At 37.1% G+C, this 20,676-nt stretch overlaps 1 protein-coding gene across 1 annotated transcript; it reads right to left on the bottom strand.

Moving 5' to 3' along the window:
- Positions 1 to 853: 853 nt before the first annotated feature.
- Positions 854 to 15,914, bottom strand: LOC110034175 (uncharacterized protein At1g51745-like). Its single transcript, XM_020738467.1, has 3 exons — positions 14,825 to 15,914; positions 3,264 to 4,294; positions 854 to 2,207 (listed from the first exon to the last, which is right to left on the bottom strand). Exons 1-3 carry the CDS (start codon positions 15,010 to 15,012, stop codon positions 1,198 to 1,200), a joined length of 2,229 nt encoding a protein of 742 aa, XP_020594126.1. The 5' UTR covers positions 15,013 to 15,914; the 3' UTR covers positions 854 to 1,197.
- Between the last annotated feature and the right edge of the window lie 4,762 nt (positions 15,915 to 20,676).

Here is a 20,676-nt window from a genome sequence, read left to right as displayed (position 1 = left end):
CCCTCAGGCCAGATGCTGCAAAGTATCTCACAAATTGATATCAGGAACCATTATGACGGCTTAAGAGTTTGAGCTTTCTGAGCAAACAAATAGATAAAAAAACAGCAAATTTGGTTTAAAGCAAAAACGTGATACAATGACAATTGGTATGTGCACAAAATTACGAAAAAGTTATTTGTCTGGACTCCGGACGTACTTCTACCTGCGGACTCTCAATAATATATCATCATGTGTTTTATATCGGACCCACCTAAAAAACATTAAAGTGAAATCAGAATCAACAATAACCCTGAATTAACCCTAAAATAATCTCCATTGTTTCACTTCAATAACCCCTAAATAACCTTCAGGATGTATAGCATATGTGACGGCATATTATTGAAGTCCACACATAAAGCTACGTTTGGAGTTCGGACATATTTTTTCCTTAAATTACAACCTCGTAACTTTTATCTTGAAAGAGAAAATGACTAAATGCGGCAATGGTTTGTGATTTTCAAGCATTATTTAATTGAAAAACAACTGAAATTTAAACTGCTTGTAGAAAGAAAACTGAACCAAAAAACAGTTTTTCATTGGAGAAAAAATTTGTATACGTAAGACGTTTGTAGAGCTGCGTACATCGGAGGTTATTCAGAGGATATTGGGGGGTTATATCCACGTTATACCCCCCTGTAACATCTCTGCAACCTATCTATAACCCCCAAATAATCTCTCACACCTCCAATGTGCGCAGCTCTGCAAACGTCTTACATACATAAATTTTTCTCTTTCCACCGTTGACACTAAAAGAGCGAAACGATGCTGAATTCAAGTTACTAACCAAAATATAAACAGACATAAAGGACACAGTGAATTCATACCCACAGCAGAAAAGGTAAACGACAGAAACATAATTTTGTACTAATACTTCCCCAAAAATTAAGCACATTAATTCTAAATGTTACATAGCCATGTAAAGGCCCAAGCAGAAGAGTTACTTCAAGCAGCTCAGATGATAGAACCAGCAAAAGGTTATCTACCAAAACAGTGAGATCCACACTACTATGAACAAGAACTCTTATGCTTTACTCCATAGGCCATAGGCTATGTTCTACAATGTTAGGAGATTATGTTCCTAAAAAGCCAAAACCTTCAAGTTCTAAATGTACTCCTTCATAAGTCCACGGAGAAGATGATAGAAAAAGCCCAAAATATTCAGTTAACTTGGTGTGAAGAGTGGCTCAGTGCTTCGCGCAGCCGGCTAAAAACAACTCTGACAGGTATGCAGGAAACGGACGAATCTTCCACCTTTTCCACAATGACTTCTCTGTCCTTCTCCCTGTTGTTGAGATCAACAGTAATAGAGGATAACCTACGAATCTTTCTAGGAGAAAACCCAAATTTCCTTCCACCAAGAGGTTTCCTTTTCAACAACGAAGAGCGCTTAAGATTCCTTCCACCAAGAGGTTTCCTTGTCAATAATGAAGAGTTCAGACATGAAGGCTTTGCCAGATGGTCAAGCTTTTCATGCAGTTTACCAATTATATCAACCCTGCTTCTGAGCAAATTAATGCCGCAACCAGTAAGATGGCGAACACTATTCAGTAAAATAGTGCTGGAGCCATCATCTAAAATATCAACACTGATGGCATGACCCACAATGGCTTTGCCATTTAATTTACTAACAAGAGAAACTAGAGGAGCTCGTTGACCATGATAGTTAGCTTGAACCTTCAACTCAACATCATATAGAGAAGCTTCCATTACTGCACATCGTGGAGAAATAGAGACAACACTCTGCTCACACTTGACAAAATTGTTTGGTATGGCATTGTTGTATGAAGCTGGCATAGTTTGAGCTTCATGGATATTACTTAGTTCTGGAAGAGATCCACATATGGCTGATTGATCGCTAATATCAGAGGTCAAAGAGCCATCACAAGCATTGTCCGCTTCATCATCATCAGAACTTGCCGAGTTTGGATTCATGTTTAAACTTGAATACCTGGAATGTCTTTCCAATTTGGAGTAAAGGCCGGTGCTGTTTTTCTTTAATCTCTGGATGATATGATTAGTAGGACACACGGAGTTCGCAGAGGAAGCCTCAACAAGTACTTTACCGGATTTTGAAACCAAACAAACTTGAACAGAATGGACAGATAGCTTCTCCGCTGTGCAGGAGTGAATTTTTCTTGATGTGCAAGTCTTGTGAATGGAGACGACACCTGGGCGGATGAAGATGTAAATAATGATGCACCTTGGCATAGTGAAAAAAAAAAGTAGGATCTAAGAAAAAATGAACATTACATCAAAAGCTGGTTGAAGATAGGAGAAAAAGTTACAAAACCAAAAACATAAAGAGATTACTGAACACATTAATAAATTTTACATGCAGGTCAGTGGTGCAGACCAGTGTAAGATATAGAATCTAAACTTCAAGCATAAGCTTCCCGGTAGATTTCCCTCGGTTGTTTCTTAAAAATCATTCAGGAATAATTTCCATTGAAAAGCAAGCATAAAGATCTTTTTAACATCTAACAATAATGAAAAGTTAAAACTGGACTATAATCAGGTCAGAAGTGGCAAGACTAGCATAGATTTGAGCAACCAAGTTGGCAAAATCAACGTCAATCCCATCAATATCTGATTACTTCACATGAAACTTATCTAGTCAAAAGCAGTCAAGTTTTTCACATACAATTAAAAATAGGGGGATTTAGATACATAGCTCAAAGAATAGAATTATTATATTTAGCATCTAAATTTCACTATTTTCATATACAAAGCACTCAAAGCATCAAAATAAAATAAAAATAATACCAACCCTAACAATCCATCATCGCCCCCGATCTCGCGGCCCCTGACCATGCTGTGGCGACCTCACTGCCTCCAAACTTGACACCTCCAAAGTCGTCATTGCCCCCACCTCTCCACCTACAACCTCTATGCCACTGATCTAGCAACCTCCAAAGCACCATCTCCGACCTCGCTACCTCTGAAGTCGCCGCCACTCACTCACTACCTCCAAACTCGCTATCCATGGCCTCACTGCCTCCGCCAAATCCAGCGAACCAGCGCCTAGAGAAGCTTGGCTGGACAAGGCAGCGCACCACTTCCCTCCTTGTGTCCGACAACATCCATTAACAAAGCTATGAAAATGACATATGATGTAAATAGTGAAGTTTGAAGTTAAACAGTAACGTCATAATGTTTTGGATGCTATGTATGTAAATCCCCCGATATAATATAAGAGAATATACTGAATAATTATCAAAACATACCTTCTACATTACTTTCCCCAATAAGAATAGGAACATTGACCAAGCCATTGGAAAGGCTATCATCAACCTCATCCCTCACCACAGGAGGAGGATTAAAGTCATAAACAGCAGTGCCATTTTTTTCTAGAACATGCAATAAAGTTCCTTCGTATGAACTTTCTGAGCAGTTAAGACTGCTATTATCCATGGATGAGAATTTTGTCTTCTTTGAAAAAGATTTTAGATCATTCAGCCGATTCATGCTGACTCCACAAGAAGTTAAATCTCCAGTAATTACACTGTCCTGATAGAATAATGGAACGTTTACCTCATCTGAACCCACCCAAATTTTTGTGAGACGCCGACGGCGCCGACTTCTCCTCTTTAGATTCTGATATACATGAAAAATTCGCGTATATGAATGTTTAAAGCTGCTACTAATACTTGATAAATTGTCAGCAAAGTCTGGTTCATTTTGTAAAACGCGCCTGGATGGGCCTTTTGCACTGGATTCTTTCATGTGAACACACTTGTTAGGCTTCTCTGCTGAAATCATCTCCAAACCCAGGTCCTGAAGATCTTTCATTCTCCTTACACCCTCATCTCCATCATCTTCAGAATCATTAGGATTTTTCCATCTCTTTTTCTGTGAGGTTCTCCCTAATGGTTGCTCGGGTAGTTCAATCGTTGCAACAGAATGAGAGAATTCATGAGTACAGATTTCTTTAGGTTTGCCAGACTTCCTTGCTACTAAAACAAGTTTCCTCCTATTCTTCTGCATCATTTTTTGCTGCTTAAGCAAATCTTCGGTGATGAGACTGATCTTGCTGTTATTCTTACTTGAACTAAGCTTCTCATTTCCATTGGTTAGATAGCACTTTTCAAGCTCAAGAGCATGAAGAATAGCATCTACTCTGCTAGCATACTTCATTGAATTGGTTGTTCTCCTGCTCGGGCGAATAGCAGAAGCTTTGGCCTTCTCAATACAGTCATCATACTCCCCACAGCGAAATGCTTTAATACGCTTGGACTTTTCCAAATTATACCAGTCCCTGAAAGTAAGCAGCAAGAATAAATATTAAAATGCAATAAGGCTAGGAAAATACTCAGCATTATCTCGTAAAATATGATGGAATCAGTAAATTTCGTACTAGAAAAGCCATAAATTTAGCAACTGATTTAGCAAGTCAAATATTCACATTTAACTTGTTTGCTAAACCCTGCCGATCATTCATAACATAAGAGCAACTCACTCATTAGCGACAAAGAGAACTTTAGAATGCATGCCTTACAAGTTAATTCTACAAAGAGGTTGAAAGGCTTCCTTTTGTAGCATTATTTTTACAATTTTAAGTACAAAATTATCTTATCAAATTTTCATTATTATTAGAGTAGTTCTGAATGGGATAAATTCATCATGACAATCCCAGTTACTTGCGTACTATGACTGAAACTATTGTTCATGCATCAACAACAACAATAACAAAAAACCTTTATGCTTCTTTAGTAGGACTGCTACATGAACCATTTTTCTCCATTGTGTCCTATCGAGTGTCATATTTTCATATAATTCTAATAGATTAAGATAATGTTTTATATAATTTGCCCAATGCTTTTTAGGTCTACCACTGTCTTTCTTAACAAAAGTCGAATCTGAAACATATACTCTCCCAACAGGAACATCAGATGGTTGGCGCTTAATGTGACCAAACCATCTAAGATGACTCTCTCTAATCTTGTTCACCACTAGAGCTACGCCAACCCTATCAGGGATATATTTATTTCACATTTTATCTCTAAGTGTTAGGTCACTCATCCACCTAAGCATTCTCATCTCAGCACCACTTAACTTTGTTTTATGTTTAAGGCCAACTTTCATGGAGCATTGTAGGTCTCGCCGCCATATTATAAAACTTTCCTTTCAGTCTGACCGGTAATTTTCAATCTCACAATAGACCCGATGCAGTCCTCCAGTTCAACCAACCAACTTGAATTCTACTAATAACATCCACATCTATATCATCATCACTTTGAACTATAGACTCGAGATATCTAAAACGATCACACCTTTTAATGATTTAATCACCCATAGTTACAACTCTGTCACTAGAGCTACTAATACTAAAATTACATTCCATGTGTTCAGTTTTAGATCTACTCAAACAAATCTCTTTAGACGCATGACAAATATTAAGCTGTCCGCGGTTTCCTTTGCATACAACATTTATACCACCCTTAACATGAACTCAGTTATAAGCACACCAATAATTCAAATCACCATAGATCATATCCATCAATGTCAGATTTCAATAACTAGAATGTCACGTACCGGTTAGTTAGTATGCAACTCCATTATTCGTGATCAGATTTCATACCTAGCTTATTATTGTGAGTTATTCATTTGTATTTTTTACTCTGCGTCCCTTATAGATGATATGTTAGCTCTGCCAATTATTTTATGTTGAGAATTGAACCTTATTTACAGTCCTACTAGTAAAAAGGAAATTTTGAAGAAGTTCAGGAGTTTATTTGTAAAACATCGTAATATCCTATTTAAGCCCCATTTTATGAATGTACAAATAAGATTTTTGAACAATTCTTTCTTTCAGTATCAAAGCCTAACCCTAGCCGCCACTCCTCTCTCTCTCACCTGTCGCTCAGTCCGACCAGTCGAGATAGACATATAGAGATCCTTCAGCTTGGTCCTCGCAAAGCAGCCGCAACTAGAGCTATCTAGGATTGTAACAATGGGATCGGGGAGTGAAAAATCAAATACAGTTGTGATTAGTGCTAATTGGGACAACAACGATGGGACCATGACATGAAGCAGGGGCGGACGCTCCCGATACAGTCACGATTGCAGCGAAGTCGACGACACGCTCAGGTGTACCATATGACCGAACAGTAGGGCACAACACGTTTGTACAAAGCAGCTAGGTGCAGGGAGGATCGATCAAACGAAGGAAACGACGCCTACAGTTGCTGAATCACAGCAGAGTGGTTTGAGCAATTTGGTGCAATGCAGGGGTCAAGCACGCGTGCAACCAAAGTAGTGGCAGTGAGATCTTTGGTTATGCTTGCGTGAGAGGACAACAAAAGCTGGGGAATAGTTAAATTAAGGATGTCGGAAGACAGAAATAATGCAAGAGATAAAAATTTAGAGATTCTAGGGAAGATAAATCCATAAGTTTTGAGGATCTTGATCGGACTCAAACAGGGAGATAGCATCTCGACGGGAACCACTACCTCAACACACTCTCCGACGCAGGTGAAGCTAGGTCTCCCTCTTATGGATCCGAAGCTTAATGGACCTCAAGTATATGAGTTTCTCACGTCAGATCGAGGCTGCTCTAATTGGGAAGAGACTAAAGAGATATCTGATGGGAGTCAAGGGTGAGCCAGAGGGTGACAGTGCTGAAGGGGATGAGTGGAGAACCACATAAGCCTTACTTTACACCTAGCTTCTTAACTCAATGGTTCTATCGATTTTCACATTAGTAGATGACATTTAAAAGGTGAAGGACATCTGGGCAAAGCTGAAGAGGACCTATGTTGGGACTGAAAATCACGTGAGGGTGTTCCAGATTCAACATGGCATAGAAGCAGTTGTACAGAGTGATAGATCAAATCAGGAGCACTCCATTAAGTTGGGGCAGCTGTAGGCAGATCTTGGTTGCTTCTCACCGATGTTGAGCTGTGACGATCCGAAGTGCAAGAAAGAAGAGATCTTTACATAGATGAGACATGCAAATTCTGGCCCATTTAAACCCAGCTTTTGATCAAAGGAGATTTTTTCTCCTCGCTCATGCGACTATCCCTTCACTGGACGAGTTCATTGTTGTGATGATAGAGAAGGAGAGTCGCGCGAAGGTACACTCTGAGCCGAGCGGACTTCCAAGTGTGTGATCAACTTTGGTTGCCTCGACCTCGGGTATGATAGGTGTCCAATAAGAGGAGACTCACGAGTGCTACAACTGTGGTGAAGTTGGGCATCTGAGCGAAGTCTGTCCTAGGCCACCTAAGGAAAGAGAGATAAGTGGGCATGAACAGGGTGGAGGTTGCAGTCATGGTCATGGTGGTCGAAAAGATGGAAAAGGGGGCTACCGAGCAAATCTAATAGTAGCAGAGAAGGGAGAGACAGGTGTGGTTTTTATCCATGAGGATTATGAGCAACTAGATTTGTTAAAGAGGAAGCAGAAAACAGCGGAAGATGGGGCTGAGAATGCTTACAATCAGTCGTCAACAATGGGTAACATCGCCACTTATGCTCACTTTGATAAAGATATTTGCGATACACATGCTCTTGCCTCTATTTCCACCATAGTATCATCAAAATGAATAGTTGATTCTGGTACATCTTGATTAGTGATAGGTACTGCTAGAGAGTTTTATTCTTATACTTCCCTAGCAGTACCAAAAAGTATCTGGACTGCTGACGGTACAACACAACATATAGTTAGTAAGGGTACAATGAGGGGCACCAAGTATATAATCTTGTCTAATATTTTGCATGCTCTTTTTTCAGTGAATCTTTTATCCATTAATGTCATTATTCTCCAACTAAAATGTGTTGTTTCTTTTGAAATTCCTGAAGTTATTTTCTAAGAGAAAGGGACGAGACAGACACTTGAAGCTGGAACATGGTATAGTGGACTCTGGTGCTTGAACCGGGAGGGGATGGGCTCAGCTTTGACATTCATGGTAGAGAGTGCTGGAGTAAAAGAATTTGAGAGGAGTGTGGAGGATGTTTTGCTGCTACATCACAAATGCAATGGAAACTTGTTTTAGTTAATTGAGTCGGTTGAATCATTCTTTGTATGAAAAGACAAACAAACAAAAGCTTGTGATGCTTGTGAGTTTGACAAGACAAACTTACTAGGAGCTCTTATACCAGTTATGGGAATAATAATTCTAGTGTTTTTGACTTGATACATTGGTTATCGATATTTTGTGACCTTTATTGATTGATTTTCTCGTTTACTTGTTTATATTTGATGAAAAATAAGGTTGATGTGTTTGATTGCTTTAAAGACTTCCACAAGGCAATCCAAACTCAGTATGATGCAGTAATAAAGGTATTAAGATATGATAATAGAAGAGAGTATACCAACAAAACATTTGGGGAATACTTCTCAGCCCAAGAGATACAACATCAAACCGCATGTTCATACACACAGACATAAAATGGAGTAGCTGAGAGGAAATTGAATAGCAGAGAGGAATAATAGACACCTTCTAGTACTAACCTGAAGCATGATGATCGCAAAGAATATGCCAAAGTATTTATGGGGGCAAGCAATTTTGACAGGTGTTTAATTGATCAACAGAATGCCCTCGAGGGTGTTGGATTGAAAGTCTTTTTGCCAGTTGTTGAAAAGAGATAATAACTTTATTCTCTCATTGAAGATATTTGGATGTGTATGTATTGTGATGGATAATAAGCCATCAATATGGAAGCTGGATATCAAAGCTGTGAAATGTGTATTCATAGGTTATTCTGCTACACAGAAGGGGTAGTTTGTTGGAGCCTGATAGAAAAGAGAATGTTTGTGAGCATGAATGTGTCATTTAAAGAATTTGAACTGTTCTAGGGAGGTGACATCACCCTTAGGTGACTCACCAGATATTAAAGATATGAGGTAGAGAGTGAGTATCAATGGTGAAAGAGTGGTGCACGTAGAAGTGATACATTGTAATGCGATATGGGATGAGTTGGCTGAAGAGCCAGAAAATAAGGAGAGTGAATCCAGAGGTGGCAGGATTCAGGCTGAAGGTGACCTAAGGGTATATACACAGAGAAGAAAGCAAAAAGAGGGAACGATGCCTTTAGTGCCACTTGTGTCAGCTAGTCCCTTATCCCGATCTTCCCCGACTCTTGAAACGCTTACACCATTCACCTCTGACTCAAAAATCTCAGATGATATGATTCCTCCTCCTCCTAACCTCTAATTTTAAGGACCTCTCGTAGCAGAGCGAGACATCCTCCAGATTATTTTGGGTGGGAGCATTACATTGCTAACTTTATTTCATATTCTAACATACGCCTTTATATGGAGCATTCATTGCATCTTTGGACACTATCTATATAACTATGTGTTGGCAGGTTATTAAGAAGGGTCCCAAGTGGAAAGCGGGTATACATGAAAAGTTGGCTCTCGATAAAAACCAAACATTGGAGATAGTGCCGCTACCAACGAAAAAAATAGTATGATGCAAATGAAACTTCACAGTGAAACAAACTATATAAGGGAAGGTGGAGCGGTATAAAGCACGATTGGTGGAGAAAAAGCACAGTTAAACATATGCAATTGACTATGATGAAACCTGTGCACCAGTAGCAAAAATGAGCACAGTAAAGGCATTGATTTCTCTTGCAGTGAATGGTGAGTGGAGATTACACAAACTTGATGCGAAAAATGCATTTCTTCATTGTGAATAATTGGAGAAGATATATATAGAGATACCACATAGATTCAATACAGCCCATATATTGGGTAAGGTGTGTAGGCTCAGGAAGTCGATGTATGGCTTGAAGAAGTCTCCTTAAACCTGGCTTGACAATTTTAGAAAGGCTATAGTGAGCATGACATATCAGCCAGATCAATGCAGACCATACAACAGTGTTCTTTCGACAACATAAATGTCACACCACTATACTTGTTATGTATGTTGATAACATCATTGTCACCGATGATTGTGAGGCAAAAATTGTCCGAATAAAGGTAAGATTAAGCAATGAATTTAAGGTAAAGGATCTTGAACAACTCATATACTTTCTTGGGATTAAAGTGGCTCGTGGACATGAGAAGATGGCCTTGTCCCAGAAAATGTATGTACTAGATCCCCTCACAGAAATAGGTATGTTGGGGTACAAACCCGCAATCTCTCTAATCAGAGAGAAGGTCAAGTTGAGTGCAGAGAGGAGAACCAGTTGATCGTGAGAGCTGTCTGAGATTGGAGGGTCATCAAATCTATTCGTATCACATTCGACCTGACATCTCTTTAGTAGTGAGCATGGTGAGCCGCTACATGCATGATCCAAGGAAGGGTCGTATAGACGCAATGTATCAAATTATGAGGTACCTGAAGAGTGCACCAAAGGGGTTGATCTTTAGAAAGAATAGGCATGTAGGCATTGAGGGCTTCTGTGACACAGACTTCATGAGTTGTGCAGATGACGGGAGATCCACCTCAGGATATTGAATGTTCGTAAGGGGCAAATTGGTCTTTTAGAAGAGCAAGAAACACTATGTAGTAGCGAGGTGAACAACAGAGACAAAGTAAAGGGTCATGGCCTTAGGAGTTACCGAAATGATGAGGCCGAGAGCCTTGTTGGTCGAGCTCAATGTGGACCAAGGAACTCGAATGAAGTTGTGGTGCAACAATAAGTCAGCAATCAGCATTGTCAACAACCCAGTGCAACACGATAGAACCATATATGTGAAGATTGATAGATTCTTCATCAAGTAAAAACTGAATAATGGGCTTCTGGGGCTAAGTCATGTAGCCACTGGAGAGCAAGAGACAGACTGCCTCACTAAAGGACTTAGTTCATTAGATTTGTCTAGGTTATGTCACAAGATGGGCTTAGTGGATACCTCTTTGCCCATCTTGAGGGGCAGTGTTGAGAATAGAACCTCATTTAGGGTCCTATTCGAATATTGAAGAAGTCCAAGGGTTTATTTGTAAAACATTATAACACCCTATTTAAGCCCGTGTTATGAATGTACAGATAAGATTTTAAACAATTCTTTCTTTTTGTTTAAAATTCCATTGGATATTTATACCCCTGTTTTCAGTACCTTCAAAAACCGGTAATAAAGATTCATCATAATTATAAAATTAGTCTTGTCAACTATTTGGGATCAGCATTATCAATCCATAATAGACATTTATTCATGTTTAAAGTTGTGCGAGAAGACGGTATTTCATTCATAACTCCTAACCATAGTAAATTTTGTCTAAATCCTTTTTCCTTGGTATTGTCAATTAAATTTAGTGCTGTAACTATAATCCATAAATAGAACCATTCCAGTTTTTTTCTAGACAACTTCAATTGGCAATTCAAACATCTTCATGTATTTACATTACCATGTGGCTTAACAATGAACTCTAGCACCTGTAATCTCTATTAAGAGAACTTATTTCACAATTCAATGCATTCCAAAATGTGAATTTAAGTTGTAAAATCTCAGTACTCCGTTAGCACTTTCTGATATTAACTTTTTACTAATTCTTTTCTCAACTAGATTGTTTTTGCTTATGAAAACGAGCTGCTTGTTTGAGCTCACTGAAATGCTTATTTCTTTAGTAGCTCATTCTATTAAACTCTGTTTTTTAAATCAATAAATTTATCATCGAAACAATAATTAAATTGATCTACGAACCACTTTTAAGGGGGCCATTTTAATCCCAGACTATATAAAAGATCTAATATTTTGTCCTTGGACTCTTAAGGTATGAATCAAAATAATCCCACCATTCACAGTAAAAAAAATTAAGTTAAAGTTAATCGATAGTATAAAAAATGAGTTATTTTAAGGATTTGCATCACCTTCAATTTTTTACAAAATCTATTCTCCTACTTGTCTTGTTTAGAATATAATCTCTCTGTAACCTTCCAAAAAATTTTTATTTCATTTCCGGTTGCTCTGTTATAAAATTAACGCATATTAAATTTATAGAATTTTGAAAATTTTGGGTATATATTATTGATAAGTTTTCTTTAAAGTATCTCAAGAATAAAAAAAAATCATTCATTAGATTTTATAAAAAATTAGAGCAATAAATTCCTAAAAGGCCATCTAGCAGCTGATTGGATTTACATGCTTTTAGCATCCTAATTTAAAATCACATTTTGCATACCGATTGCATAGAAAACAATTTCTTGGCATGTCCATCTAAGAGGGGTAGCATGCATCAAAGAAAGTAATTAAATATCAAAACACAACCAAATTCAGGAGCAAGCATTACATGGACTAGCTTTTTAAAACGTATCCATACGAACCACTTTTAAGGGGGCCATTTTAATCCCAGACTATATAAAAGATCTAATATTTTGTCCTTGGACTCTTAAGGTATGAATCAAAATAATCCCACCATTCACAGTAAAAAAAATTAAGTTAAAGTTAATCGATAGTATAAAAAATGAGTTATTTTAAGGATTTGCATCACCTTCAATTTTTTACAAAATCTATTCTCCTACTTGTCTTGTTTAGAATATAATCTCTCTGTAACCTTCCCAAAATTTTTTATTTCATTTCCGGTTGCTCTGTTATAAAATTAATGCATATTAAATTTATAGAATTTTAAAAATTTTGGGTATATATTATTGATAAGTTTTCTTTAAAGTATCTCAAGATTAAAAAAAAAAATCATTCATTAGATTTTATAAAAAATTAGAGCAATAAATTCCTAAAAGGCCATCTAGCAGCTGATTGGATTTACATGCTTTTAGCATCCTAATTTAAAATCACATTTTGCATACCGATTGCATAGAAAACAATTTCTTGGCATGTCCATCTAAGAGGGGTAGCATGCATCAAAGAAAGTAATTAAATATCAAAACACAACCAAATTCAGGAGCAAGCATTACATGGACTAGCTTTTTAAAAAGTATCCATAAAACCATCGCAACAATTTTAATTCCCTTTTTTTTCTTCATATAAAGTCCATCATTCAAAATTCTCTTCATATCTAACAATAAAAATTATCCTTCAACTTTCAATTATCATTGTCATTATATCATCAACATTATCCCAACAATTTTAGTTCACCTTAATAAACTCTCATTTCCAATTTGTTCATCTCAAATGTTGATTAATGGCTAATGAATAATGTATTTAACCGGGTTTTTTGCATACCAATTTGCAGAACTTCTGCCAATGTTATTTAGATCTACTTATTTCCTTTTGAATTATTTCAATATTAATTTTGTCCATTGTTCCTATTGGTGTGCTTCTAAGCTTCATCATGCATGTCTAAACTACTTAAATCCATCTTTCCTAATTTTGTAACAGATCCATTTTAGCATTCTCAAAAAATAGTATGCCCAATTTGCCTATTAGTACCTTCAACTAGCAGGTACTTCAATCTATATTAAATTTTATAAAGCATGTATTTTAAGCGTCAATGACATGCTCTTATCACATCGTGCACTTGAGGAAACAACTCAACTGCAACTCTAAAAATTATACCGTCATAAGATCCAAAGTACTCAAACTTATCACACATAACCATTAATTAATCTTTTGTTAATAACGGTTGATAATTATTAAAATCACACCCACTCAAATTACTTCATATATATATATATATATATAGCTCTCTTACATGCTCATATGATTTGATCTTCTTTTGTATGTAATTATTTAAATGCTTGATGATAACATAAAAAATATCCCTCCCTTTCATATATATATATATATATATTTGATTCTACAAATCCAAAGTCAATTGTCTTCTGAAAAGTTATTCATTGTTCTAGATTTCTGCTAATTTAAACAAATGCCTCGACAATTAGAACAGTTTTATTGGCAAAAGCATGCAATTGAGGCATCTTATTAAATTCATAATGAATAACAATGAACTAATTCACACATTCATAGAAAAACAAACACCAAAAACCTTCCTTCTAATTCCATATATTACAAGAGTACCAGCATACTAATAGAAATATTATGCATGGGAATATATTAAACACATTCAAGTACTTGGATTAAGGAATTCACAAGGACTAAGATTCTGGCAAGCACACTCCAAAGAACAACTACACCATAAAACTTGAATTCGTTTGGAAGAAACAATGAAAAAGAAGCTCTTCGCAAGTGCTTCGTTTCATAAGTTGCATATGTAAAATTTGCTGATATGGCAATATTTAGTGAAAAAGTAAACCTTCGCTCTCCAAATAATCAACACAAAAAATGGGAATGGGCTCCACTTCACTTGGTTGACCAATCAACACCCTTCAGGCAAAAGTTCATGTAATCCTCTCCCAATTTTGATTGGTCCACCTAAGCAGAACGAACTCAATCCCATTTTTTATGTAGATTTTCTGGGGAGTGAGACAGTATTCTTGGTGATAGAAGAATAGTTCCTTTGACATGCATAAGAACAAAAAACAACAACTTTTATATTAGGCGTTATGTTTGCTTATAATTATGCATATGAATTTAACATATTTTTTAAGAGCATTTACGCTAAAATCCAGTAATTCCAGACAAACTTTAGCAAGCTGGATTCAGATTCTACTTCCAAAGCCTTGAAGAAAAACAAAGCAATGAGAATAATAGCTTTAAAATACAAATCTAGCCATGAATAACTTCAAAAAGCTCCAAAAGCTCTTAGGAAGGCACTGCACAGATGAGAGGTGGCTAAACTATGACAGTTTTTTACATGCATCGCCATTACAGTATAAAATTCCTTTACATTTGTTTTCCATATTTCTGTAAAAACAAAGCTGATCTTCAAGCAATTTAATTTCATAGATTAAATGATGCAAGTGCTGACGGGTGAGTTACAAATGAAAACAGGGACTAAAAAATAATATTGAAAAGAAAATAATCAGCAAAAAAGGCACTCACACAGTACCCTCCTCTCTTCCAAGTAGCTTAATGGGTGTCCCAGCCTTCTTGGTGCGCAAGCACTTGGCCAGTTCATCAACGCACAGTATTCTACCAGGCCACCATGAACCATTTCTCCGGCGGACCCATACGAGGCCTCCAGCTGAAGCATTCATCCCCTTTAAATCATCTTCTTGGAAACTCTCCATTTCAAAAAAGAAAACCTCAAAAATTAGCTTCCATAACTAACAGATATCACTGCGCTCGAGTTCCATCAAAGAACAAGTTCCACATTACCATAAAATATCAGATCACCCAGTCTAAAGAACCAAGAGCCAAGAGCTTACAATAAACATTAAAATATATAGCTTCAGATGGGCATTATCTGCCACAAACACTTCAAAAGAGGAAGAAACAGAGTATCTAACCCCAATGCGCGAGACTTCTCTTCGCGAATACAACGCAACTTCACTCTTGCTGAAAAATAGAAAAGTGGAAACAGTTTTCTGCCGTAAAAACGAAGAACAGTTGGAAACGGAGGAAAACGGACTGTAAATATGTTTCAAAAGAGACGAAAAGTAGGCCTAGGGCCTGAGGATCTAGAGAGGCATAGGAGCGAAAACCGAAAACCATAGCCATAAAGAATGGATGAAAAGACTCCGGATCCGAAGAAAAACTCCATATCGTCCTCTTGACGGATCTTAAGAGAAGCATAAACGGGATTTCTTCGATTACTATTTCAGCTTTACCAAGTCTCTCTCATTTCTCTTCCTCAATTCCTCACTTCATGAAGAATATCTGAGTGATAGAAGCAAGCTTCACCTCCGATACTGAGCGAGACCAGTCGCGGTGTCGCTCGAGCAGGCGAGCCAGGAGGAGAGAGGTGTGCTTGGTGGTTGCACTAGTCTGAGCTGACTGCACGGATTTTTAGTGTTTTTAGAAGAATGAAGTTGGGATTCAGGAATCTCGATGCGGCGGGTTAGAGCGCTCATTCCTCCCCAAAAAAGGTTCTCTGGATCTAGCACGGGCCATGACGCCATGGCTACTGGCCCGTGGTGTAGCAATCGGCTCCAGTAGCCCTGTGCGTGAACCAGATTATCTCATTAAAGTCCCGTAGAGGAAGGAGAGAGAGAGTGACTAACTGATAGAATGGGAAAAATATTACATCAGCCGAGGACTTTCGGAGTCCAACGGCGGTGATCAGCTTAGTAACATGTGTTATTCATGTATTATTATGTATTATTCAAAGGTTATTGTATGTTATTCATGTGTTATTGTGTCATGAGAATATTCTCGATATTATAATAACACAATAACACATCAATAATATTTGAATAACACATAATAACACCTGAATAATACACAATAACACCTGAATAACATGAGGGGAATATTCCCTTATGTTACCGGGTCGATCACCTCAACGGCGTACGTAGCTCTACGTGCAGAGTCCTGATATAATATTTTTTCGAGGAGTGTTATGATAAGTGCAAAACCTGCTCAGAATTTATAATTAATAGTGATATGTTGAAAAAAAAAATCATAAGGAGCACGAATCTCAAAGTATTTTAAATAAGAGAAAAAATTAAAGATCATCCAAACTTTTAATTTAGTAAGATAATTCGAACTCAGTGATATCAACATGATGAAGTTCAAGCTGAATGGGCCAAATCAAACATTATAAATGTGTTTATAAATTTTGATATTAATTAAATAATTTTTAAATATTATAAACTTGCAATCAAATTTTACATCTCAAAATGAAAATTTCAAAAAGCTCTTGCTTATTCAATTTCCATACTGTTAAGGTACTTAAATGATAAAATAGTATTATGTGAATACTATATTATAAAAAAAATCTTATGATTGTTTTTTTTTTTAATTTGTTGAATTTGATATTGTTAGTTAATCACTAAAAAAAATCATATTGCGTGAATGAGGAGAGAGGGATGCACAATAGAAAATAGTATTGTTTCTTCATTAAATATTTCCACTATTTATAGATGATATAAAGTAGAATGTCGACATTATATATCTACCCCATTTGGAGAGGGTGTGTGCTAGAATATTTCTGGCATTTAGCAAATAACGGCTTATTGTTCGGTTGTCTTCTAGCTCAATTGGTTAAGCTTAGTTGATTTGGTTCGATTGAGTCAACTCCAACAATAGACTTCGATCAGTTAATCAGCCTAGTTGATTATCCTCAATCTCTTGTAAGGTGTCTTTGGGTCTTCATTGGATGTTCGGGAATACTTTGTGGAAGTAGCTCTTCCATTAGGTCGGCTCTACCTCCAGATAGGTTACCGCATCAAGCCGGCTTATTGAAAGTTGACGGTTCAGACGATCTCATGTATTGTTTATGATCGAATGGCTTTTACTTAGATCTCAGTCATTTTCTTGTTCTCTTTTTTTATTTGATCGGCTTTGGCCTAGTTGGCTTGCCTCATCCGGCTTGGTAAGCCTCAAGATCTCTTTTTTTTAGGGAATATGCGTCTATCATATTCTTCTCTTATAGGATGTTAGAGCTTTCTAAAACTAATGCAGACACATTTTTTATGTACACATTTAGTTTTTCAGTTCTCTTCATGAAAGTGACGTTGAGAAGAAAAACAAAAATAAAAATAAAAAGTATATCTCATTCAAGGTTAATTAATGACTTAATGATTGAACTTCCTTGATTTTGAAGCTCTTGATTCTTATAAATATGGCGATGGGACTCCTCATGCCTAATTTGCTTTATGTTTTTTTTTTTGGTTCGATTTGGTCGGCTCTCGTGTCTTAGGCGTTGTGATGGACAAACTAACAAAATCTTAGACTAACGTCCTTATTTAAAGCCTGATTTGCTCTATTTTTGGAAAGTCGAAAGGATGACCCCGTCTGAGAGTGAGAAGAGGAAGAAAATTGTCATGAATAAAAGTGAATTGTGCTCTCTATTAGATTAGCTAGGGTATACGGAATCGATCCTCGACACAGCACAGAAGAAAGTTCAACCGATTGGCTTGATCTGACCACACAAACTCTTGTTGTGGCTAAAATCCAATGAGTGATCATGCTACTTAAGTGGCTTATGGTGTACTCCCATCGCTTTCACTAATGCTCTCCGGAGAGCTTGTCGCGACGCATACATAGCCTAAGTTGATTCGATTCCTGGGTATGAGGGAATTTTATCTTGTGTTTGTTTGGTCTGATATATTAGATTCTAATTTGAAGTCTTTTTGTTACAATAAGTTTTGGTGCTGATGATCCGCTATGTTAAACAAGAAGAGCAACTAAGCCATCAAGGAATGCAAACAAGGCATTGGGTGAGGGTGGTCGGCTCTCAAGCGAAGATGGTGGAGTCGTTCCCCTAGACAATCCTACACTTTTCCCAAAAACGGGCAAGGAATTTATCGAAGGGGTAAGAATGTCTCATGGGTCATGGGCTCGTCATATAGACAGAAGTTTTTTTGGTTGGACAATAAGGAGTCCAACAGATTGAGAAGACATGCGAGTTGTTGGCTAGTATGGAAAAGGTGGAGGAGATGGTGACGACCCTTCATTGAGAGCTATCAAATGTTACGGAAAGATCTCGAGTTTTCCAGGTGCAAGCTGAGTGAGATTGGTTAAATCAATTTAGGTTTGAAGGGGAATTTTATATAGGAAGGTGTCATAGTCGAAGCGGTGATAGATCCTCTTATTAGTTATTTTAATTTCTCCAACATAACTCTGAATGTTTTGTTAAAATCTAAATGTAATTTTTTGAATAAAATAATTGATTTGCTTTTTTTCTTATGTTATTTTGATTTTGCTGGTAGCCCCTTATGTAATTGACTGACTAATGCCAATTTTACTCATATGTGACCTTAAGATTTCCTTTGGCCTCCCTATATGTATAGAAGGTTAAGTAATGAGGGTTCGCCTCTTTTGCATTTTCCTATCCCTCCCTTTCTTGACCTTTTGCACTTCATTTCTAGTAGTAGTTTGATAGTATCTTGATATTACCAAAAAGATTTCTGATGGACGACTTCAAAGGCTCATTCGCGAATGACCCAATTGAAGGCTGGCTCGCTATAAGAGGCAGATCAAGTGACTTCTTTGAGCACACCTTTTGTTCTATATGGACTAGTTATGGTTTTTCCTTCGCTTATCACTTTGTACCGAGTTACGCTATGTTCTCTTTAATTATGGGATCATCCCAGAGCAAGCAAAACCTAATTTTATTATGGCCATCATGATTTTCATAATATTTTGTAAACGACGGGGGATGTTGTAGTCTATTAACCTATTTATTATTTTTTCTCGTTCCAAGTTGGACTAGATTGATTTGTCCAGCTTACTTTAGTCTACAAATTCCAACTGTTGGGGTTGGAAAAGAAAGTGAATTATTGGAAGCAATAAATTTGCTTGGATTCCTCCCCAGATAGGTGGTTTATTCAGATGGTCCCATCTAGGGACACCCCTCCAAAGGTGACCAAAGGGTCGACAAAGGTACTATTAGATGCGAGCAAGATCGAGGGAACCGAGTTATCGAACTATTAGTATCTGGAGTTGGCACTTTTCAATGGAGTGATTTTTCTGTCCAGACTACGGATGTAGAACAACGTCTGGAGTCCAATGAGATGATGTCATATGTATGCGTGAGTCCCATGCAGAAAACTATAAAAAAAATTTAAAAAAAAAGTAAAGACGTTTTAAAAAAAATGTAAATACATTTTTCAGTTTGACCTGACGATTTGATTGTCTCGCCTTTTTAAATATCCCGCTTTAAAGAAAAAATTTTAGGCTTCCATGATTCCAGTGTCAGAAGTTTCTACCCCGGTTCCTTGCTCCCCTAGGGTTTTATCGTAGCTCTGCTAGGGTTCGCCGATTGAGTTTGTTGTGCTTTTGCGGAGAGATGAGAAGGTCGAAGTGACAAAATGGAATTGGATGATCCCCATAATATGCAGTTGGAAGAGGTGAAGGCCAGAGTTGGAGGAGGCTGAGGAAACGGAGCATGAACAGTTGAAGAAGAAGGAGCCAAAGAAGGAGGGCGTTGAAGCGGAAACCTTGTCTTGGTAAATTTTATTAAGTTATTCTTATGTTATTATATAAGTTTACGCTCAACTTTTTTCTGAGGTTACCCGAAAATACCTCGGAAATAACCCACGCGTAGAACATGGATATAGGCCAGAAATAAGTCACGTGCAGATCGTTCGAATAATGTAGATATAACCCGAAAATACCTCGAAAATAACCTACGCGCGGAAACTGAATATAAACCAGAAATAAGTCACGCGCATATCGTTTAAATAACTTAGATATAACCAAGAAATATCTCAAAAATAACCCACACAAGGAACAAGGATATAAGGCAGAAATAAGTCATGCACGATCATTCAAATAACAAAGATATAACCTAGAAATACTTTGAAAATAATTCATGCCCGGAACATGGATATAAGCCATAATTAAGTCACGCACAGATCGTTCAAATAACTTAGAAATAACCCGAAAATATCTAAAAAATAACTCACGCATGAAACATGGATATAAATCAGAAACAAGTCACGCGCATAGAAATAATCCAAAAATACCTCAAAAATAACCAACGCGCGGAACATAGATATAAGCCAGGAATAAATCACACATAGATCTTTAAAATAATACAAATATAAGCCGTAAATACCTCAAAAATAACCCATGCATTGAACATAGAGATAAGTCAGAAATAAGACACAAGTAGATCGTTCAAAAAACATAGATATAACCTGGAAATACCTCGAAAATAACCCACACGCGGAACATGGATATAAACAAAAAATAAGTCACGCGCATATCATTCAAATAATGTAAATATAACCTAGAAATACCTCAAAAATAACCCACACGTTAAACATAGAGATCGTTAAATAACA

This window comes from Phalaenopsis equestris, unplaced genomic scaffold (assembly GCF_001263595.1).
Source record: "Phalaenopsis equestris unplaced genomic scaffold, ASM126359v1 Scaffold001370, whole genome shotgun sequence".
Classification (NCBI taxonomy): domain Eukaryota; kingdom Viridiplantae; phylum Streptophyta; class Magnoliopsida; order Asparagales; family Orchidaceae; genus Phalaenopsis; species Phalaenopsis equestris.
Note: the sequence above shows the minus strand (reverse complement) of the source record. Positions and strands in the feature narration are given on the sequence as shown.